The 24,868-nt window shown below is 39.3% G+C and overlaps 2 protein-coding genes across 2 annotated transcripts; one reads left to right on the top strand and one right to left on the bottom strand.

The window, feature by feature from the left end:
* Window positions 1–378: 378 nt before the first annotated feature.
* Window positions 379–5,814, bottom strand: LOC108201410 (uncharacterized). The gene has a single exon (XM_017369696.2). It carries the CDS (start codon window positions 5,812–5,814, stop codon window positions 379–381), a length of 5,436 nt encoding a protein of 1,811 aa, XP_017225185.2.
* A 13,999-nt stretch (window positions 5,815–19,813) lies between these two features.
* On the top strand, window positions 19,814–23,241 carry LOC108203174 (protein NRT1/ PTR FAMILY 3.1). The gene is made up of 4 exons (XM_017371946.2): window positions 19,814–19,968; window positions 20,146–20,363; window positions 20,588–21,147; window positions 22,200–23,241. The coding sequence occupies exons 1-4, from the start codon at window positions 19,890–19,892 to the stop codon at window positions 23,095–23,097; spliced, it is 1,755 nt and encodes a 584-aa protein (XP_017227435.1). The 5' UTR covers window positions 19,814–19,889; the 3' UTR covers window positions 23,098–23,241.
* Window positions 23,242–24,868: the final 1,627 nt, after the last annotated feature.

Below are 24,868 nucleotides of genomic sequence, written 5' to 3' on the forward strand. Positions count from 1 at the left end.
GTTTTCGATATGTTGGCGTCGTTCACATTTGGTGATTCTGATATTGTTGTTGAAAGAAAATAGAAGTGATCAATTGTGGTGATTTTACGTAGTAAAATGTGTGTTTACATGATGTTATGCTTCGCTTAATTAAGCTAATTTACTTTAATTACATGCTTCGGAAAAAACGACTAATCAGATAGTGGAATGTATGAAACAAGTCATAAACACACATAATGCAGATAAGCATTTTCGAGACAAATGGCATTCAGGCTATTTTATTGATGCTAACACGTTCACAAACAAAACATGAAAGGAGAATTGCATGTTCTCAAATACTATTAATGAAACTAACTGGTCCTAGCGACTTATTCAAATAAATAAGGGAAAGAGATGAATTCAAACATGATAAAATTTCAAGTGGAGTGCATTCCATGTTCTGGGAATCTGCTTGCCGTCTAGAGTCGACAACTGATAGGCGCCCTTGCCTACCACTGCATCTATGAGATACGGCCCCTCCCAGGTGTCCGCAAACTTTCCTGAGGTCGGGTCTGTCGTGTTTTGAAAAGTCTTTCGTAACACCATGTCACCCACTCGAAACAGCCGTATATGAACGTGTTTGTTGTAGTTCCTGGCAATCCTCTGCTGATAGGACGCCATCCTTAATTTTGCCGTCTCTCTTAATTCATCCACGGTGTCAATGTCGTGTGCCATCTCAACTTGGTTTGTTGCAGGTGTGAGTAGTCCATATCTTGCAGTAGGGGTGATGACTTCTGTGGGGAGCACTGCCTCCGCTCCATAGACTAGGCTGAATGGTGTCTGTCCAGTTGATGTCTTGGGTGTTGTCCTGTCTGACCATAGGACCCATGGTAATTCCTCTGCCCATTTTCCCTTGTGGGACGTCAACCTCTTCTTCAGGTTATTGATGATTATTTTGTTACTAGATTCTGCTTGGCCGTTGGCTTGGGGATACCTCGGAGTAGACTTTATCAAGTTGATGTTGTACTTCTTGCAAAAGGATTCCGTCTTCTCACTTATAAATTGGGATCCATTGTCACAAACAATTTCTGAAGGGATGCCGAATCTGCACAGTATGTTTTTCTTGATGAACCCGATAACTTCCTTAGATGTCACTTGTTTGAACGCCTCTGCTTCAATCCACTTGGAGAAGTAATCTGTCATGGCCAGCATGTAGACTTTTTGACCTGGTGCTGGGGGCATTTTGCCGACTATGTCCATGCCCCATCTCATGAATGGCCATGAAGGTGTCGTCACATGCAAAAATTCAGAGGGTTGGTGGATCACTGGTGCATGGCGTTGACAGGCGTCGCACTTCTGTGCGAATACAACTGCATCTTCCCTTAACGTGGGCCAATAGTAGCCCATTCGTAGTGCCTTGATGGCTAAGCTTCTCCCTCCGGCGTGGTTTCCGCATTCTCCTTCATGAAGATCACGCAATGTCATGTCGACTTCCTCTTTGCCAAGACATCTTTGTAGCAGTCCTGTGGCAGATTTTTTGAACAGAACTCCGTCAATCAGGGTGAACCGTGAGACTTTCATTCGTAGGACTCGTGCATCACTGGAGTTGTTTGGCAGTGTGCCATGTTGTAGGTAGTCTATGAAGACTTGTCTCCAGTCCTCAATGCTGTCATCTGTTTGCATGGTGTCAGTGCATAAAGCATATTGTTCTTGTAGTCTAAGATTTGCAGGTTGCATGACATGTATTATGGGGATGGATGTTATACCAGTGTTTTTTAGCACAGCTCCTAGTCCTGCCAGTGCATCGGCCTCCGTGTTGTGCTCCCTTAGCACCTGTTGAATGTTGAAGGTGTCAAACGACAACTGTAAGTTTTTTACTATGTCAAGATATGTGAGCATTTTTTGATCTTTTGCTTCATAAGAGCCATTAACGTGATTAACAATTAGGAGGGAGTCGCAATATATATCAATGTTTTTGACCTTCATGTCTTTTGCAGTTGTCAAGCCCATGATTAGTGCCTCGTACTCAGCCTCGTTGTTTGTTGCTTTAAATTCACAGCATATTGAGTATGCCATGTTGTCCCCTTGTGGCGATTTCAGCACAAGACCAAGTCCTGCTCCGTTCACGTTGGAGGCCCCGTCAGTGTAAAGTGTCCATGGCAAGGGATCCGGGCATGCCGTGACACGTCGGAGTTCTTCTTCAGCTTGAGTCATCTGTGTTGGGCTGAAATCAGCCACAAAATCCGCTAAAGCCTGAGACTTGATAGCTGTTCTGGGTTCATAAACAATGTCATAGGTGCTGAGTTGAATTGCCCACTTCGCCATTCGCCCCGTCAACTCTGGTTTGCTCAAGACCGTCCTTAAAGGAAAATTCGTCAGGACATGTATTTTATGAGTCTCAAAATAGTGTCGTAGTTTTGTGGATGTCATTGTGAGTGCAAGAACCAGCTTTTCAAGAGGTGTGTATCTGGTTTCAGTTTCAACCAGGCTCCTGCTCACGTAGTACACTGGTGATTGTGTTCCCTCCACTTCTTTCACGAGGACACTGCTGACCGCATGGCTTGTGACAGAGAGATAGACGTAAAGGTCTTCTCCAGGGGTCGGTTTTGCAAGGAGTGGTGGTGATGTCAGGTAGCGCTTCAGTTCTGTGAGAGCTGCTTCATGGTCTTCCGTCCAGTTGAAGCCTTTATTTTTGCGTAGCACGTTGTAAAATAGTTTGCACCTGTCAGAAGATCGTGATATGAACCTGTTTAGTGCGGCCACTCTCCCCGTCAACTTCTGAACATCCTTCATGTTGTTGGGGCTGGTCAGGTCATGGATTGCTTTGATCTGTTCTGGACTTGCCTCTATACCTCTCCTTGTCACCATATGACCCAGAAATTTTCCGGATGAAACGGCAAAATTGCATTTTGATGGATTAAGCTTCATGTTGTATTGTCGCAAGATGTCGAACACCTCCTCGAGATGTCTGACATGATCTTCCGCATTGAGAGACTTCACCACCATGTCATCAATGTATACTTCCATTGTCTTTCCCATTTGATCCTTGAACATTTTGTTGACAAGCCTTTGGAATGTTGCACTTGCGTTTCTCAGGCCAAACGGCATGGCCAAATAGCAATAGACTCCTCTTTCTGTCACAAAGGCTGTCTTTTCCGCATCAGACGGGTCCATTTGTATTTGATTGAAGCCACTTGAGGCGTCCAAGAAGGTTAGGAGTTCATGTCCAGCGGTTGAGTCTACCATGGTGTCGATGTGTGGAAGAGGGAAGGGGTCTTTAGGACAAGCTTTGTTCAGGTCCGTGTAGTCGACACAAACTCTCCATTTCCCATTCTTTTTCTGCACTATGACAACATTGGCCAGCCATTCAGGGTAGTCCACTTCTTTGATCATTCCTGCTTTGAGTAGTCGTGAGACCTCCTCGTTGATTATTTTATTTCTCTCTGCCGCAAATTTCCTTCTTCTTTGTTGCACTGGCTTGTAGTTTGGGTCGACATTCAGCTTGTGGGTGATTACATCTGCACTGATACCCGTTATGTCCTCATGTTCCCATGCAAAGGCGTCCAATCGAGTCGTCAAGAATTCCACCAAGTTTGCTTCCACGTTAGGCGACAGGTCCTCCCCCACTAGCACTTTTTTGTCCCCTGTGTCCAAATTTACTTCAGCCAGCTTTTCTGGGCCCGTCATTACGGGTGTTGGTGTTAGTTGAGGTTCGTGTTGGGTGGTTGGCTTCATACAGGTCTTGTAGCACTCCCTTGCTGTGGACTGTTCCCCTCGAATTTGTTGAACCCCCCATGGTGTTGGAAATTTGATGACTTGGTGAAACGTTGACGGTACTGCTTTCAAATCATGGATCCATGGTCTGCCCATTATCACGTTGTATGTAATCTCGCAGTCTATTATGAGGAATTTTGTCAACATGTTGAGTCCTTGTGCATAAGTTGGTAACGTGATCTCTCCTATTGTCCTCTTCGTTTCGCCACTGAATCCCACAAGCGTTGTGGATTGTTTGATCATGTCACTATCAGCCAAACCCATCTCCTGGAGTGTGTTTCTAGTCATTATGTTTGCTGCACTACCATTGTCAACCATCACCCTCTTGATTAGACAGTTTCCTATTTGAAGTGAGATAACTAGGCCATCCTGTTGAGGCTCTTGTACAGTCTTCCTGTCTGACCAGTTGAAAACCAGTTCTGTCATGTCATCTTCCTTTGCGTCCAACACGTTGACCTGCTTCCCCTTGCGTCTAGCTACGCGTTTTGCTTGTGAGTAGGTTGCTCCACACACCTCCGAGCCACCTGCTATGAAGTTTACGACCTTTTGATAAGGTGGTGGTGGCGGTAACTTTTCCGGTGTTTTGGCCACTGACTTTCCCGTCATGAATTCCGTCAAATACCCTTTTTTCACGAGGTATTGAATTTCTCTTCTCAATGCCACGCAGTCAGATGCCTTGTGTCCATAGTCGCCGTGAAAGTCGCACCATAATTTGGACTCTGGGTTTGCCTTAGGCTTGTTGCTCTTCACCGGCCATTTTATCACGTCTCCCATCTTTGTGAATTCCCTCATCATGGCGGCGGGTGTGATTGTGAAGCCATAGCTGTCGTAGGTGGGGGGAAGATTTGGGTCCTTTCTCCAGTCCGCATATTCTTGTGTCGAGTTCACACGTGTCTCCTCCCTTGAGCTTCTAGAGTCTCTGGTGTACGGTTTGTAATCCCTATCTCTTGTGGTCATGATCTTGCGATTTGGACGGTAATACTTGTCGTCACGTTCCTTTTTGTCCTCTTCGAGGCGCACCTGAGCCATTGCCTTTGCCTGAACATCATCTAGGGTTTTGCATGGATACTTGGTGAGCTCGTCGTACAAGGGTGAATCCTTTTCCAATCCCCTTCTGAATGCCTCAATTGCCGTAGGTGTGTCACAATTTGTGATAGTCACCTTCTCACGATTGAACCTCGTCAAATAATCTCTGAGTGGTTCTCTGAACCCCTGAACTATCTTGTAGAGATCACTTGTAGTTTTTTCAAACACTCTGCTGCTTGCAAACTGAAGGTTGAAGGCGTCAACCAGGTCGGCGAACGTCTCAATGCTTCCATTTGGGAGGCTCACATACCATTGCAGTGCTGGACCAGTCAGCGTTGAGCCAAAACCCTTGCACATGCACGGCTCCCTCAGCTCCTTTGTAATTGACACCGTGAACATTCGTTGTTTGTATTGTGCCACATGCTCTTGCGGGTCTGTCGTCCCGTCATAGGTTTTCATAGCTGGTACGGCGAAGCGTTTTGGCATCTCTACCAGAGCAATGTTGTCAGAGAAAGGGGAGTCCGCATAGCTCATGGGTGCAGCCTTTTCAAGTGGTTTTGGTACTCCAGGGATGCGTTGAACCATTTCCTTCAGGGCCTGTAATTCCTTGCGCATCGTGTCATGGCTATGTGACCTAGTGGACTTGCTTCCCTTCTTCTTCTTCTTTCTGTCTCCCTTGTTATGTCCGTTGTTTCTGTCTTGCTTCTCTGGACCACCACCGTCATTATTCGGGCCTCCACCATTGCCATTGTCGTTAACTTCAGGACCCCTCTGTTCTGGGTGTTCCACTTCAATTTCTTCGTCGTATTGCTCCTCTTCTTCGTCGTCCATATTCAAACGTCTTGCTACGGTGTCCAACACTTCTCTTGCCGTGGGGTTGGATTTGGATCGAGCTGTCGTGAGTTCCCTCTGTAATGTCTCTCTCTCGGTCCTCCAAGCTTCTTGTTGAGAACTCATGTCGTCCTGCATCTTTCGAATTGTTTCCAAGAGTTGCTGAATCGTGGGATTGTCTCCCTGGCTCGTGGAGCCATGGTGTTGTTGATCATCTGTCGTCATGTGTGTGTTCCCGTATCAGAGCTTTAGCAAGTTTCCCACAGACGGCGCCAATTGTTTACGCTGTAATTTTAGGGTTAAGTGCTAAAGAATATTAACTAAGAACAATAAAGTAATACGCGAGAATTTGGTTACGCGGAAAACCCTTGTGAGGTAAAAACCGCGGGAGGGTTTAGAGCCCTGCCGAAAAGATACTTCACTATATAATCTGTTACAAGAGTTTGTAATGTGTTTGTAATGTATGTTGTGTTTTACTACTCATTCTCCTATTCTATTTATAGTACAAGATTTCTACTTCAAAATCTACCCAACGTACTTCTGCTTCATGCTTATCTATCCGTTACAGATCGTGCGGGGAAGTGGTTGCTATTTCCTCTCCAGCCTTGACCCTGTATTCTCTCCAGTTTGTTGAGAATTTGAATACCTTATCCGCTAACCACGTCCAGAGCTCACGTCCTAGTCTTGGTGTCACGTCAACCCGTCGCGTCGTAAGGCGTCATGTCAGTTGTCAAGTCAGGCAGATCTCTCCGGGTAATAACAACAACCATGAAGTTCCGATAGGGGAAACCAAAAATGTCATGCCACATACGCATGGGCAACCTGTATTGGTGTTGCTCGAAAGCTTTTTTTTTTCTTCTTAAGTTTCTAACTCAAGTGGAAGCAAATACCCTGATAATGAAAAAAACTCAATCTATTTACAACACATCGGCGGCAAAGATCTATGAACGAGTGAGATAATGTGTTCTACAAAACGTAGGATTTAGGATTGCCATCTAATCGATCATTTGCCAGCTGCTCTTGTATGGGATCACCTCTTATATGGAACATGTTAAGTGACCTAGCTAGAATAGCTTACAATAGTTCAATTTCTTATCGGGTTAAATGGCGTTTTGGTCACTCAACTGACCGGAAACTTGCAATTGGGTCATCCAACTCAAAAAGTTGTCAGTCACATCATTATACTCTTATATATTTTCATTCAGGTCACTGGCCGTTACACTCCGTTAAATATTTGACGAAAAGCTGACTAAGCGTCATGACTTGGCTTAAAAAAATCCACCGTGGCATGTACAGTCAGCTGAAGTGGCGATTTCGTCACTCAACTGACTAAAAACTTGCAATCGGGTCATCAAACTCAAAAAACTTTCATTTAGGTCACTTATCATAATATCCGTTAAAAATTGAAAAAAGAAATAATTAAAAGCTATCATGTAACACCTTTTTTTCTCTCTTGAAAATTTCGAAACTTATTAATAAATGAAACTAATACACACACATAAAATCAATAGCTTCACCTACAAAAACTTAATCTTTGTTTATCTCATCGTTGTATATATCTTGAGGTCATCTTGAAAAAACTCGTTAAATTTTTTATGGACTTTTTCACGATGACCAAAAAATATTTTAAAATGACAATAGATTTATATGTATGAAATTTTTCCAAAATGGCCTTAAGATATATAAAACGATAAAAGATAAATAAATATTAAGTTTTTGTGGGTGAAACTACAGATTTTATATCTGTGTATTTGTTTCATTTGTTAATAAGTTTAAAAAATTTTAAGATGGAAAAAAGGTGCTGCATAATAGCTTTTAATTCTTTCTTTTTTCAATTTTAACGGATATTATGATAAGTGACCTAAATGAAATTTTTTTGAGTTTGATGACCCAATTGCAAGTTTGTAGTCAGTTGAGTGACCAAAATGCCACTTCAGCTGACTGTACATGCCACGGTGGATTTATTTAAGCCAAGTCACGACACTTAGTCAGCTTTCCGTCAAATATTTAACGGAGTGTAACGGCCAGTGACGTAAATGAAAATTTTTAAGATTATAATGATGTGACTGACAGCTTTTTGAGTTGGATGACCCAATTGCAAGTTTCCGGTTAGTTGAGTGACCAAAACGCCATTTAACCCATTTCTTATCAGGAATATTTTCTTTCCCTACTTCTGTAGATGACTGGAGCCTGGACCATAAACCGCATTACAAATGCAGCGTGAGCACATGTTTCAGAATGCATAAGTTCACTATTAAGCATGACTCTAAGCAGAACGCTATAACTATTATAACATAATAAATAATACTCTCCCCTTCTCATTTTAATGATCTTCTTTACTCCTGACAAAAAAAAAACATAATCTTCTTTACAAATTTCACACATATTAAAAAATATTAAATATGATATGTTATTATTATTATCATCGCCAAAATTGCATTAATATACATGAATATAACCAAATTTTCATCCATTTTATTAAAATTCATAGTTATTTGGTTAAAAAAATTTGAAAGTTGTGTGAGTTAATGATAGTCAATGGTGAGAATAATATAAAATTACAGTGAACAAATAAATAAGACAAATATTATTACATTTATTTTGATAAATAAACAAGACTATTAAAATGGGAAGGAAGGAGTTTAATGCATCATTTCGCTCGTAAGCATGACTCCAAGTCTTCCAACTTTTAAGGACCCTTCATGAGTATGTTAGAAAAAAAATTCTTTACGAGGATCGTTATAATCTAATACTTTCGTTCATTAGAAACCCATTTTTTGATTATAAAGGGAACAACCACTGATATTTTGGGGCATAACTTTACGTTCCATATTCACAATAAATTAAAAAAGTATTGGAGGCGTAAGGTGTCGAACACGAGTCTCCAATATCATGATTTTCTTTTCTTTTTATTCAAAATATTACCATTCTTCCGAAAACTCAAAGTCTTGATGAAAACTTTTTGACGGAGATGATTATATTTTATAGATTCAGATTTGGTTCTTTTTATTATTGCTCGAGCGGGATGATGAAAAATTATCATGTTCGGTTCCTTCGGGGGATGGATCTATAAGAATTCACCTATCCCAATAAAAAAAAATCTGACTCGAATGATCTTGTATTAAGAGCTAAGAGCATCTCTAACAAACTCTTCAAACAAGCTCTTAAATCAAAAAGTAGAGAGCATTGACAATATTGTAGCTCCGATAGACTCCCAGAGGCTCTTCAAAACTTTAAGAGTCTCTTCTTTCTCCTCTCTTTTAAAACTCTACCACTAACTCTTAAGTTATATTTTATTATAAAATAATACAAGGATCACTTCTCTCTCCACTTTTGTATTGTACTCTTATTTAATAAAAATAATTTAATAGTAAAATATTGTTTAGAAAGTGAATATAAAGAGTGTTGTTGAAGATGAATGTACATTAAATTGTTAAGAGTCAATTTATATTATATTTGAAGAGTGACTTAAAATACTATTGGAAATGCTCTAAATTAGCTAAAGATATGGGTCATAATTATTACGGAGAGCCCGCTTGGCCCAATGATCTTTTATATATTTTTCCGGTAGTAATTCTAGGAACTATTGCATGTAACGTAGGTTTAGCGGTTCTAGAACCATCAATAATTGGTGAACCAGATCCATTTGCAACTCCTTTGGAAATATTACCCAATGGTATTTCTTTCCCGTATTTCAAATACTTCGTACAGTACCCAATAAATTATTGGGTGTCTTTTTAATGGTTTCAGTACTTATGGGATTATTAACAGTATCTTTTTTGGAGAATGTTAATAAATTACAAAACTCATTTCGTCGTCCAGTAGCGACAATCGTCTTTTTGATTGGTATCAGGGTTCTAGAAAGAATTCTCATTCCAATTTTTTTTTTATCAAGATCAATCTTCTCATACTCAGATTTTAGAAAGAATTGTCATTACAGTTTTTTATCATGTTCAATCTTCGTCATAAAAGAATTTGAACTCCCTCATATTTAGTCACTCTTATATCATGCTTACTTATTTCTTGATCAATTTTTATAAAATTTTATCCCTTCCATCTTCATTCCGGTAAACGCAGCCTGAGAGTCCCCCATTCATCCTGAAGAGTCATATGGATTATGGAGTATATAATTAATCGTAGTAACTAATCAGGTGTAGGAGACATACCCTGATTATAGATATTTATTGGACCATTTTGTAGATCACATGAAAAGGAAAATTCTCTAGTTGTCATCACGGACATAAATGCGAGCAGTTGTGAGTCCATTTGTGGCCCAAGACCAAATTTATGGTCTTCGCCCAATGGACCACTAGCTAATTCTTGATTCTTCTTCTTACGTAACCTGCTTGTTTGTTGAAATGAACAACACAACAAAAAAGACTCGAGTACCTTAAAAATTGATTACAAGTAAATAAATATTTCATAATTTGTTATTGTTTTTTTAAGTAACATTGAATTTGTTAATCTGGTTCATTTGAAAAATATAGTAATGATTTTAACTAGTACGTAGAACTGAATGGAGTAACGATCCTATCATCGTCATAAATCATAATAATGGAAGATTACTCGCCATTTGACGGTCTTATGATCAGTTATTAATGATTGTATATAAACCTAAATTATTAATTACTCTCTAATCCATACATTTAGAATCGTTTATTCCTTGAACAAAGAAGGTAAAAGAAAACAAAATCGTTGTCCCGAATAGACATGGTGTCGTTTGTCTACAAGAAGCAGAAGTTATTTCTGATAACGCCAAATCCCGTTCTGGTGCTTCCTCCGCCGTGTACTGGTGTCTTGCGGTGTAGCTGCTGGACGGGTGTCTGCAAAACAACACCGGAGGGGGGTTTGAGTCCCGCGGCGCCTCCGGCGTAAGAATGAGTACAGGCGTCGGAAAATATATAGACGGGAAATGAGCTATCTATGTGTGATGGGTGAAGGTGTATGGCTGCTGTGTATGATGGCTTAGAGTGTGTGAGAAATATGAGAGTGTGGAGAAGAAGATCCTTAAGCCTCTCATCCTTGGTCTATTTATAGGCCAAGGATTAGGGTTTAAGGATGTGTACCTTGGATCCTGCTGTCCATCTGTAGGGCTTGGATGCTTAACACCTGTCCAGGTGTCAGCTAAGGAATAGTATTTTGGAGTGTTATGAGGTTTGTCTTCATAGTATCAGTAGCAGGCATTGGGTATTGTCCTTGTCATGTCAGACTGCAACTTGTTCAGGTGTCGGCTTGGACTCTTGTGTCCCGGTCCGGGGGAAGGATGGATAGGTTGCGTCTGGGTCCTGGATCATCTCCGGGGTTCGAGATCATCTCCAAGGTCCGGGATCGTCTCCTGGTTCTGAGATCATCTCCTGGGTCCGGGACCATATCCGGGTCATATCGTGCTCGGGTCCGGATTAAGCCAATCCAGAGTCCGGGTTAAGCCAATCCTTTTCATGTTAGAATGTGGCTTGTTCAGGTGTCGGCTTGGACTTTTGTGTCCCGGTCCGGGAGAAGAGTGGATAGGTTGTGTTTGGGTCCGGGACCATCTCCTGGGTCCGGGATCGTCTCCTGGGTCCGGGATCATCTCAGGGTCATATCGTGCTCGGGTCCGGATTAAGCCAATCCAGGGTCCAGATTAAGCCAATCCGGGTTATACCCTATCATTTGCCCCCCACTCCCTTATACAGATTTTCTGTGTGAGGGAGTTGAGTGTATTGTCTAGTCCGAGCTGATTGCGGAGAAGGTGGAGTTTTTCATTTGCCCCCCTGTCCGGGCTAACCTGGACAAGGTGGAATTTTTGCTTTTGCGCCTCTATCCCGGTTAATCCGGTATTAGGCGAAGAATCCTGCTTTTGCTCCTCTGCCCGGGTTGACCCGGACTAGGTGTGAAATCTAGCTCACCTATCCAGGTGGATCCAGACATGGTGTGAAATTTTGCTTTTGCCCCCCTGTCCGGACCGATCTGGACGAAGTGGTGGGATTCTGCTTTTTGCACCCCGTCTGGGTTGATCAGGGTAGGATGTGAGATTTGGCTTTTTATCCCTCGGCCTGGGTTGATCCGGACAAGAGGTGAGTCTGGACGAGATTGCTCGGCATGAGTCCGGACGGGATTGCTCGACATGTGTCCGGACGGGATTGCTTGACATGAGTCCGGGTGATTGCTTTTTTTTTTCTTTTTCCTTTTTTTTTTTGTTTGCCTTAGAAAAATTTTTCCAAGTAAGATAGCTCATGATTGAACCGGGGTACTCAAAATTGAACCGGGGTAGCTTTTGCTTTTTTACCTTAGAAAATTTTTCTAAGTAAGAGATAAGTCATAACTGGACCGGGGTAGCTTTTGCTTTTTTGCCTTCAAAAATTTTTCGAAAATTTTTTCTAAGTAAGAGATAGATCATAACTGGACCGGGGTAGCTTTTTGTTTGTTTGCCTTAGAAAAATTTTTTCCAAGTAAGATAGCTCATGATTGAACCGGGGTACTCGGGTTCTCAAAATTGAACCGGGGTAGCTTTTGCTTTTTGCCTTGGAAATTTTTTCCAAGTAAGAGATAGGTCATAACTGGACCGGGGTAGCTTTTTGTTTGTTTGCCTTAGAAAAATTTTTCCAAGTAAGATAGCTCATGATTGAACCGGGGTACTCGGGTTCTCAAAATTGAACCGGGGTAGCTTTTGCTTTTTGCCTTGGAAAATTTTTCCAAGTAAGAGATAGATCATGATTGAACCCGGGTAGCTTTTTGTTTGTTTGCCTTGGAAAATAATTTTTCCAAGTAAGAGATATGTCATAACTGGACCGGGGTAGCTTTTTGTTTGTTTGCCTTAGAAAAATTTTTCCAAGTAAGATAGCTCATGATTGAACCGGGGTACTCGGGTTCTCAAAATTGAACCGGGGTAGCTTTTGCATTTTGCCTTGGAAAATTTTTCCAAGTAGGAGATAGATCATGATTGAACCCGGGTAGCTTTTTGTTTGTTTGCCTTGGAAAATAATTTTTCCAAGTAAGAGATATGTCATAACTGGACCGGGGTAGCTTTTTGTTTGTTTGTCTTAGAAAAATTTTCGAAAAATTTTTCTAAGTAAGAGATAGGTCATAATTGGACCGGGGTAGCTTTTGCTTTTTTGCCTTCAAAAATTTTTCGAAAAATTTTTCTAAGTAAAAGATAGGTCATAACTGGACCGGGGTAGCTTTTTGTTTGTTTGCCTTGGAAAATAATTTTTCCAAGTAAGAGATATGTCATAACTGGACCGGGGTAGCTTTTTGTTTGTTTGTCTTAGAAAAATTTTTGCCCTCCTTCTAGCGCCAAATGATAACGCCAAATCCCGTTCTGGTGCTTCCTCCGCCGTGTACTGGTGTCTTGCGGTGTAGCTGCTGGACGGGTGTCTGCAAAACAACACCGGAGGGGGGTTTGAGTCCCGCGGCGCCTCCGGCGTAAGAATGAGTACAGGCGTCGGAAAATATATAGACGGGAAATGAGCTATCTATGTGTGATGGGTGAAGGTGTATGGCTGCTGTGTATGATGGCTTAGAGTGTGTGAGAAATATGAGAGTGTGGAGAAGAAGATCCTTAAGCCTCTCATCCTTGGTCTATTTATAGGCCAAGGATTAGGGTTTAAGGATGTGTACCTTGGATCATGCTGTCCATCTGTAGGGCTTGGATGCTTAACACCTGTCCAGGTGTCAGCTAAGGAATAGTATTTTGGAGTGTTATGAGGTTTGTCTTCATAGTATCAGTAGCAGGCATTGGGTATTGTCCTTGTCATGTCAGACTGCAACTTGTTCAGGTGTCGGCTTGGACTCTTGTGTCCCGGTCCGGGGGAAGGATGGATAGGTTGCGTCTGGGTCCTGGATCATCTCCGGGGTTCGAGATCATCTCCAAGGTCCGGGATCGTCTCCTGGTTCTGAGATCATCTCCTGGGTCCGGGACCATATCCGGGTCATATCGTGCTCGGGTCCGGATTAAGCCAATCCAGAGTCCGGGTTAAGCCAATCCTTTTCATGTTAGAATGTGGCTTGTTCAGGTGTCGGCTTGGACTTTTGTGTCCCGGTCCGGGAGAAGAGTGGATAGGTTGTGTTTGGGTCCGGGACCATCTCCTGGGTCCGGGATCGTCTCCTGGGTCCGGGATCATCTCAGGGTCATATCGTGCTCGGGTCCGGATTAAGCCAATCCAGGGTCCAGATTAAGCCAATCCGGGTTATACCCTATCATTTGCCCCCCACTCCCTTATACAGATTTTCTGTGTGAGGGAGTTGAGTGTATTGTCTAGTCCGAGCTGATTGCGGAGAAGGTGGAGTTTTTCATTTGCCCCCCTGTCCGGGCTAACCTGGACAAGGTGGAATTTTTGCTTTTGCGCCTCTATCCCGGTTAATCCGGTATTAGGCGAAGAATCCTGCTTTTGCTCCTCTGCCCGGGTTGACCCGGACTAGGTGTGAAATCTAGCTCACCTATCCAGGTGGATCCAGACATGGTGTGAAATTTTGCTTTTGCCCCCCTGTCCGGACCGATCTGGACGAAGTGGTGGGATTCTGCTTTTTGCACCCCGTCTGGGTTGATCAGGGTAGGATGTGAGATTTGGCTTTTTATCCCTCGGCCTGGGTTGATCCGGACAAGAGGTGAGTCTGGACGAGATTGCTCGGCATGAGTCCGGACGGGATTGCTCGACATGTGTCCGGACGGGATTGCTTGACATGAGTCCGGGTGATTGCTTTTTTTTTTCTTTTTCCTTTTTTTTTTTTGTTTGCCTTAGAAAAATTTTTCCAAGTAAGATAGCTCATGATTGAACCGGGGTACTCAAAATTGAACCGGGGTAGCTTTTGCTTTTTTACCTTAGAAAATTTTTCTAAGTAAGAGATAAGTCATAACTGGACCGGGGTAGCTTTTGCTTTTTTGCCTTCAAAAATTTTTCGAAAATTTTTTCTAAGTAAGAGATAGATCATAACTGGACCGGGGTAGCTTTTTGTTTGTTTGCCTTAGAAAAATTTTTTCCAAGTAAGATAGCTCATGATTGAACCGGGGTACTCGGGTTCTCAAAATTGAACCGGGGTAGCTTTTGCTTTTTGCCTTGGAAATTTTTTCCAAGTAAGAGATAGGTCATAACTGGACCGGGGTAGCTTTTTGTTTGTTTGCCTTAGAAAAATTTTTCCAAGTAAGATAGCTCATGATTGAACCGGGGTACTCGGGTTCTCAAAATTGAACCGGGGTAGCTTTTGCTTTTTGCCTTGGAAAATTTTTCCAAGTAAGAGATAGATCATGATTGAACCCGGGTAGCTTTTTGTTTGTTTGCCTTGGAAAATAATTTTTCCAAGTAAGAGATATGTCATAACTGGACCGGGGTAGCTTTTTGTTTGTTTGCCTTAGAAAAATTTTTCCAAGTAAGATAGCTCATGATTGAACCGGGGTACTCGGGTTCTCAAAATTGAACCGGGGTAGCTTTTGCATTTTGCCTTGGAAAATTTTTCCAAGTAGGAGATAGATCATGATTGAACCCGGGTAGCTTTTTGTTTGTTTGCCTTGGAAAATAATTTTTCCAAGTAAGAGATATGTCATAACTGGACCGGGGTAGCTTTTTGTTTGTTTGTCTTAGAAAAATTTTCGAAAAATTTTTCTAAGTAAGAGATAGGTCATAATTGGACCGGGGTAGCTTTTGCTTTTTTGCCTTCAAAAATTTTTCGAAAAATTTTTCTAAGTAAAAGATAGGTCATAACTGGACCGGGGTAGCTTTTTGTTTGTTTGCCTTGGAAAATAATTTTTCCAAGTAAGAGATATGTCATAACTGGACCGGGGTAGCTTTTTGTTTGTTTGTCTTAGAAAAATTTTTGCCCTCCTTCTAGCGCCAAATGATAACGCCAAATCCCGTTCTGGTGCTTCCTCCGCCGTGTACTGGTGTCTTGCGGTGTAGCTGCTGGACGGGTGTCTGCAAAACAACACCGGAGGGGGGTTTGAGTCCCGCGGCGCCTCCGGCGTAAGAATGAGTACAGGCGTCGGAAAATATATAGACGGGAAATGAGCTATCTATGTGTGATGGGTGAAGGTGTATGGCTGCTGTGTATGATGGCTTAGAGTGTGTGAGAAATATGAGAGTGTGGAGAAGAAGATCCTTAAGCCTCTCATCCTTGGTCTATTTATAGGCCAAGGATTAGGGTTTAAGGATGTGTACCTTGGATCATGCTGTCCATCTGTAGGGCTTGGATGCTTAACACCTGTCCAGGTGTCAGCTAAGGAATAGTATTTTGGAGTGTTATGAGGTTTGTCTTCATAGTATCAGTAGCAGGCATTGGGTATTGTCCTTGTCATGTCAGACTGCAACTTGTTCAGGTGTCGGCTTGGACTCTTGTGTCCCGGTCCGGGGGAAGGATGGATAGGTTGCGTCTGGGTCCTGGATCATCTCCGGGGTTCGAGATCATCTCCAAGGTCCGGGATCGTCTCCTGGTTCTGAGATCATCTCCTGGGTCCGGGACCATATCCGGGTCATATCGTGCTCGGGTCCGGATTAAGCCAATCCAGAGTCCGGGTTAAGCCAATCCTTTTCATGTTAGAATGTGGCTTGTTCAGGTGTCGGCTTGGACTTTTGTGTCCCGGTCCGGGAGAAGAGTGGATAGGTTGTGTTTGGGTCCGGGACCATCTCCTGGGTCCGGGATCGTCTCCTGGGTCCGGGATCATCTCAGGGTCATATCGTGCTCGGGTCCGGATTAAGCCAATCCAGGGTCCAGATTAAGCCAATCCGGGTTATACCCTATCAATTTCCGCCTTCTACTTTTCTTAATCCATTTGTGTAAATAAGTGGAAGCATTTTTAAGAAGTTGAGAATGCTAATTTTTCAAGTTTAGAATGTTAGCTTTTATTTCACTTTCAAAATACTTTGTTAACTTATTTATCTCTAGCTTATACTACAGTATTTCTGATTGAAGTAAGATATCAAATCTTTTAACTAACCCAAACAACTATGTTATTTTAAAGGCCCCTCTTTTATAGTAACAATTGTAAATACATGTTTATTCAAATTACAAATGACAACAGGGATAAGTTTGAATTTTAAAAAATCAACTAATATTCATTGAGATGTATATACTTTTAACTAAATAACATAACTGTTTTATAAATTCATAAATTATTTTGATAAATATTAGAGACAATTATAAAAGTACTCTAATGTTGTGTTTGGTTGGAAAGAATGGAATGGAATGGAATGAAATGAGTTAAAAATACTTGAAATTAATAGAGATAAGAAGAAAGTTTTGAAAAAATTTGAAAGAGTGCAAAATTGCTATGATGAGATTTGAGAAGAAATTGAGGATGGGAGAGAATGGAGCATTCCATCTCAAATAGAAGGGGTGATATCTAGCATATGATGTAGGGAATGGAATGGAGGAAGGAATGAAATTTCTTAAAAATCAACCATAAAATAGTTCATTTTTCATTTCATTCCTTCTGGAATCATTCACCCTAACCAAACAAAACATAAATGGTTTGTAGTAAAAGAACATAAGGTTGGTTTTTGACAAGTGATTAAGTAAAGAGATGTGGGTAAAATGATACATATATGGTTATAGTGGTTTAAAACTTTAAACAAGTCTATGATAAGATAGGTGGGTCAAATAATATATTTTGATGTAACTGGTGACGAGTTTGATGAAAAACCCTATAGTTTATTATGCGAATAGCGTACTCATAAAACCAACTTGACAAAACTGGAAATGTCGACTAGATTAAAACACAGACAAAATATGAATTGCACATTAAAAAAAATGGTCGATAACAACGGAACAAGAGACCATGGTTACGCATATGTTTTTTGAGTATCATGTTTGCAGTCTGCGGATGATGTTTATGCTATAAATTATTAAAATATTATATTTTTAACTTACAAAAATAATTATTTAGCCAATATTTTTTTATTTGATTTATATCCTTACAATTGATTATCTATTCTGAACAATTTTCGCAGAAGTTGAGCTGATAACAAGATAAACCTTTTACAACTTGCGCTATCCAATCTTACTCCTATTATCTGTACTAGCTTATAGCCCGTGCAAGGCACGAGAGCTTTTTAATTATTTATAAACTTTTTAAATATATCTTAAATGGTGTGAAAAAATTTAATTTATAAATAATAAATTAAAATTTTCAATAAAATAAAATTCGAAATTATGATTTGTTTGTAAGTTAAAACTTTGGTAAATACATCATCACAGCCATTAATGGTTTCAAATAAATTATTTTAATCAAGCAATTCCTTTTCTCGTATGTATCATGCCAAAGTATTAAATTCCATCTATCAAATTTTAATATATTTTGAGTGGAATACGTTATGCCAACTCCTATTAGATTATATTAATAAATGTATTTTATATTAAAATTATTATAATGTGATTTAAATATTTTTCAAAAAATTTATATGGTTCTAAATTAAAATTGATAAACATAATTTGTTTTGAATTAAGAAAAGGAATCATAAATATGCAATAAGAAGGTAGAATCTATTTTGGATTAAGAAAAAGTTTTGTATTTGTTCCTCACATAAATCCGGCTTATTAATTTTAAAATATATTATAAAAAAATTGTGACGGTGAGATTTATATGATTCTACGAATAAAACTGGTAGGAAATATTTATTTAGGATTAAAAAAAATCATATACATGTGAAAGACAGAATTTGTTTTGGATTCAGAAAAGGAATTATAAACATGTAAATAGATATTTGCCTTCTAGAACAGAATTTAATTTTGTTCCAATCTAACGGTGCTTATTTGTTCAATATAAGATCCAACGGATGATAAGCTTTTGGACCAGAGGACCATGCGACCAAATTATCTACCTTACGCTTATTATATATAAGTACTAGCTTATAGCCCGTGCAAGGCACGGGAGCTTTTTAATTATTTATAAACTTTTTAAATATATCTTAAATGGTGTGAAAAAATTTAATTTATAAATAATAAATTAAAATTTTCAATAAAATAAAATTCGAAATTATGATTTGTTTGTAAGTTAAAACTTTGGTAAATACATCATCACAGCCATTAATGGTTTCAAATAAATTATTTTAATCAAGCAATTCCTTTTCTCGTATGTATCATGCCAAAGTATTAAATTCCATCTATCAAATTTTAATATATTTTGAGTGGAATACGTTATGCCAACTCCTATTAGATTATATTAATAAATGTATTTTATATTAAAATTATTATAATGTGATTTAAATATTTTTCAAAAAATTTATATGGTTCTAAATTAAAATTGATAAACATAATTTGTTTTGAATTAAGAAAATGAATCATAAATATGCAATAAGAAGGTAGAATCTATTTTGGATTAAGAAAAAGTTTTTGTATTTGTTCCTGACATAAATCCGGCTTATTAATTTTAAAATATATTATAAAAAATTGTGACGGTGAGATTTATATGATTCTACGAATAAAACTGGTAGGAAATATTTATTTAGGATTAAAAAAAAATCATATACATGCGAAAGACAGAATTTGCTTTGGATTCAGAAAAGGAATTATAAACCTGCAAGTAGATATCAGTTGCCTTCTAGAGCAGAATTTAATTTTGTTCCAATCTAACGGTTCTTATTTGTTCAATATAAGATCCAACGGATGATAAGCTTTTGGACCAGAGGACCATGCGACCAAATTATCTCCCTTACGCTTATTATATATAAGTATATAATATAATAAGATATTCTTGATTAATTTCCTATTAATTCCTAAAAAATATTTTTATCAATTACATCGGACTAAAAATCTCCAATAAATTTTCAATAATTCATAAATGATGTTGTTCAATGTATTAGTTCCGAATTTCAATTTCTACTTGTTATTAGCTTTAAATTAATTAAACTAGTACATATTTTCATGCTCCCGGAGAAAGTACTACAACAGTGAACTTCCCATACAGCAATATCATCAGAATTGTCATGCAATAATGATTTATAGTACTCTTGCACGCAATAATTATCAATCCCTATCACTTAAACTTTGACGAATGACCGGAATTTGACATCTACCTGTGCAAAGTGGAAACTGATAAATGATGATTCATGGAAGATAATTGAGGTGTTTTTTTTTCGGCTTCAAAGTTAGAAAATATATGCAATTTTCAGACTTATAAGTCCGGATAAACTGTTCATAGATTTGGAGTATATTACTCCTATTCTAAATATGGAGTTGAACTTTATTTAATAATGGTAAAAGTTCAATATGATTATACCGTCAATTATTTGATGCAGCCTGTAACGTGAAAAATGGAAAGATAAATGTTACTACAGCCTATAAATAGTGGCTAAGGTTTCATGTACACCACAAGAACTAAGTGAGTGTGTAAGAACATGGAGAATGTGGAGAGCAAAAACAGCAATGTCGTCAAACGAAAGAAGGGTGGACTTGTCACCATGCCCTTCATCTTTGGTAAGCTTCACACACACAACCTTAATTGATTTCGGTCCTCGGGACAGTCGGTTTTGACTCTTATTTCTTGTGATGCGGTAGTCGGTTTTAACTCTGTTTCTTGCGATGCGGGATACCTCATTTTCACTTTTTTTCGTATGATAACTTAATTTTTTTTTTTTTTTTCCATATATGAAGCTAATGAAACATCGGAGAAGTTGGCTGTGGTTGGATTCGGGACTAACATGATAAGCTACTTAACTGTGCAACTTCACATGCCTATCACGAAAGCAGCCAATACTCTCACTAACTTTAATGGCACTGCCAGCTTGACTCCGTTGCTCGGAGCTTTCATAGCTGATTCATATGCCGGACGCTTCTGGACCATAACAATTGCTTCCTTCATCTATCTAATTGTAAGCTCATAACTCCCTCACATATATTCCCGATAAAGTCCTAGCCTGGTGACGAATACTGAGTTCAAATACGTTACATGCATGTCTGATTTTCCGCTCCCCTGTTAATAATTTTAGCCTGCAAATTGACTATAATCGTTGCGTCTATATATTTTAGTTTTTTTTTTCTCGAATTTAATTAGTTTAAAATTTGAGCATAAATCATAAATGTTTGTGATTGACAGGGGATGACAAACTTAACAATATCTGCAATACTACCAAAGTTAAGGCCTCCCCCATGTAGTGGTGAACAAGTGTGCGAAGAAGCTGATTCTGGGCAGCTACTAATCCTGTATGTTTCACTTCTGTTAACCGCAATTGGAGCCGGGGGGATCCGGCCCTGTGTGGTGGCATTCGGGGCAGACCAGTTCGACGAAACAGACCCGAAACAAAAGACTTCCACGTGGAAGTTCTTCAACTGGTATTATTTTTTCATGGGTGCCTCCATGCTGCTGGCAGTGACTGTGGTCGTGTACATACAAGACAATGTGGGATGGGGATGGGGCCTTGGCACGCCAACTGTCGCGATGGCGCTCTCAATAATTGCGTTTCTGATCGGGTATCCGCTTTATAGGAACATGGATCCTGCAGGGAGTCCGTTTACGCGGTTGATTCAAGTTTGTGTGGCTGCATTCAAGAAGAGAAATCTGCCAATGGTTTCTGATCCTAAGTTGTTGTATGAAAATGATGAACTTGATGCTCCTATTTCTTTGGCTGGAAGGCTTGTGCACACTAAACATATGAAGTAAGTCTAATTCTACCTATTGTTATGTCCGAACCTTATAACTTAAAATGGATTAATGTGTTTCAATTCAGCATTCTATTTTCCCCTAAATTTCGGAATTATTTATAATTGAAAGAGTGTGTGGCGCAGATATTTTTAAGACCCAAAAGGCCTACTTTTCGACTAAGGTCCTGTAAATTTCAGAGGCGGCCCTAGGGATAAGGTCGGAGTATTGGACTAACAAGTGGTGAACAATAGTTGCTTATATCTATCTTACTAGGAAAACAAGAGTTGCCAGAACTATTTACAGTTATGGTTATTTTCCTAAAAAGTTCAAGTCTTTAAATTCAAAAATTGTGATGTCTTTGTCTCTTGCAAGAGTTGAAGGTTTGAGTATCCTTGGACATCTATGCTAGCTTACCGGTCGATCTCAACATATTGACTGTGTGTGACCATATAGATTCTCCTCTAGGTAGTTTTTCACAGAAGTGTAATTCAAAGAATTTTATGGATTAAATTTCTAACCTTGAAGAAATTCAGGCTCTCATGAAGGGTTAAAGTAAATAATCATAGCACACTTTCAAAGTTTAGGTAGAAACCTGTTCTGTTTTTCTTCCAAGGTGGCTCTGCTCTGGTTCGAGTGTTCAACGTATTAGGTCACCTGTTTAGTTTAAGATATCTTCAGGTAGGTCCGTTGTCATGTATTATACTTGAATACACATGCACAATCATACGCTATCAAACAACTTTCGCATAGAAAACGACTACTGACATTAACTGGTACTGTCGAATTAAATGGTTTTATCTTTTGTGGAATAAAATTTGGAAATATGAATTCCTTTATGCAACTTGCAACCTGCATTAATAGCTGCAAATGAATGTGATACATTATTGGTTATATGTGCCAAACTGAACCGAATCTATAGAACTCTTTGGTGATTCAGACTTGTCAAATGCTGTGATAACAGTATTTGACAAATATTTTTACCTCTATGCATATAGATTGTGTTTCGGTAAAAAAAATGTTGTGGTGAAAGGAATATATGCATTACTGGCGATGATTTGAATTACAGGTTCTTGGACAAAGCCGCTATTGTAACAGCAAAAGATAACGTGAATTCCTCATCAAAACTAAACCTATGGAGGCTAAGCACCGTGCATAGAGTTGAAGAACTAAAAACAGTGATTCGAATGGCACCAATTTGGGGATCTGGAATCCTCCTTATCACGGCCTATGCTCAACAAGGGACATTTTCTCTTCAACAAGCCAAAACCATGGACAGGCATGTCACAGAGTCCTTCCAAATCCCAGCTGGCTCGATGCAAGTCTTCACTTTAACCTCCATGCTACTCACAATCATTCTCTATGACCGCATTCTCATCCCCCTGATTAGTCGTTACACTGGTGTAGAACGTGGCATTTCCTTCCTCACACGCATGGGAATTGGCTTTGTTATTTCAATCCTAGCTACTTTAGTTGCTGGTTTTGTTGAAATCAAGCGAAAACAAGCTGCCACTGACAACGGTCTCATAGACAAGCCTCATTCCATAATCCCTATACACGTATACTGGCTCGTGCCTCAGTATTGCCTACACGGAATAGCTGAAGCATTCATGTCAATAGGACACCTTGAGTTTTTCTATGATCAAGCCCCGGAAAGCATGAGGAGTACTGCAACTGCATTGTTCTGGACGTCGATTTCAGCAGGGAATTACACAAGTACATTTTTGGTTTATCTGGTGCACAAGTATACCGCAGGACCTGGGGGATCAAACTGGCTTCCGGATAGAAATTTGAACAAGGGAAAGTTGGAGTATTTTTACTGGCTGATCACATTGTTGCAAGTTGTGAATTTTGTTTATTACCTTTTATGTGCAAAATTCTACACTTTCAAGCCAGTTCAGATTAAAAATACAAAGTCTGATGATGCAGTGAAAGATGGAGGTATCGAGTTAGGGAGTCAGGTTTAGTGTCGCTCTCAATTCTCATGGTCTTATATCAGAAGTTGGAAACTTCTTACAGTGTAGTTAGTTTAATCTGTCCGCTTCCAAAGCGGTTTATTGGATGATGTAAATCATGAAGCTCTTATTGAAAGATATGAACTTTGATAATAATCCTCGTTCTTTTCTGCACTTTTATTATGTCAATAATATAATGTCATATCACCCGCAGGGTCTTGAGTTTAAAATATACAGTTCCTTTATCCTTGCCATTTCTTTAGACTGATTGAATACTATTTAAAATATATATAAATAATATTGTTCATAGCTTAATTAAAAATCTTACTTTTTTTTAATAAAAGTTTAGATATTAATGTATGCGATCTCTTTTAAAATAATCTACGAAATGAAATTTTAAAATACATGCTAAATCATATCTCCTATGTTGCGAGTGTGCCAACCCAAGACTCATATCGAAAACCAGCCGAACATTCCATTAGTATGAGGTTTTTTGAGAGGAGTCCGAAAATAAATCCGTGCGAATTTGGCCACAGTCAGAGCGGACAATATTATATTAATACGGAGTTAACGGATTGTTGCGCAACCAATAAAATGGTATCAATTTTGTTGATCTTGCGATTGCAAGTCTAAGAGAGTCGGACGACGTGTCATAATACAAGAAAGTGGTATCAAAACTGATATGCCTTCTATCATCTTGGGATTGCGGGTCTAAGAGGGTTGTGATTATAAGTCTAAGAGGGTCGGGCGACGTGTTGTAGTACAAGAAAGTGGTATTTAAACTGATATAACTTTGATCATCTTGGGAATGCTGGTCTAAGAGGGTCAGGCGTCTAGGGTGGCAGTTTCGGGTAACGGGTCGTGTTCGTGTCAGTCATCGGGTCGATTTCGAGTCGATTTCGGGTCAAGCTAAAATCACTTAAAATTGAATAAAACTGAAAATTGAAGTTATTAGAAACGAAATCTTAATTTCGAGTCATTTCGGGTCCATTTCGTGTCAAAAGGGTGATTTTCGGGTCACTTTCGAGTTTTGTCTCAGTAAATCGGGTTGCGGGTTCGGGTCGGGTTCGAGTCGTATCTGATATTGCCAGCCCTACGAAGGATCCCGAGAAAGTGATATTAAAACTGATATAACTACGTTGATCTTGAAATTGCGGGTCTAAAAGGGTCAGGCGGTGTGTTCACAAGAAAGTGGTATCAAAATTGATACGATCCTAAGATTGCAGGTCTCAGAGGTCGGACGACCTATTTTCATTTTCTTAATAAACATACCAAATTATTCACCTGATATGTACCGGTCATAATCTGGGACTCATCTAGTCTGCTGGACAGTTAATGGATCGGATACGTCATTTCTGAATAAAATATGTTCCGTTAAAGACTCGGTTGGCGAAATTGATTGGGCAACTGTGTATTATTTTGAGTTGATCCCATTGGGCTAAAATATAAAGAAGCCCGGTTCTAAAAGGTTGGTTTGCTATGCTCAATAAAAAGTCCAAAGTTTGGTTCCAGAATAGCTCCCCAGCACTGCGGTTAGGAGTGAGCATCATTATTAGAAATCGGTTTGATTAGTTGATAAAATTTGTTAAATCAAAATTTTCAGTTTTCTTCCTTACAAAAAAAAAAATTCAGTTTTCTTATAATTTGAAATTTAATAATTAGAAAATCGAAATTTTCAATCTCGATTCTGTTCACTATAAACCGATCAAATAATCGAATTGAAAATACATATATTATAAATATTATATATATAATTTAATTTAAATATTTAAGTGTTGTTCTA

The sequence above is a fragment of the Daucus carota genome, chromosome 9 (assembly GCF_001625215.2).
Source record: "Daucus carota subsp. sativus chromosome 9, DH1 v3.0, whole genome shotgun sequence".
Classification (NCBI taxonomy): Eukaryota; Viridiplantae; Streptophyta; class Magnoliopsida; order Apiales; family Apiaceae; genus Daucus; species Daucus carota.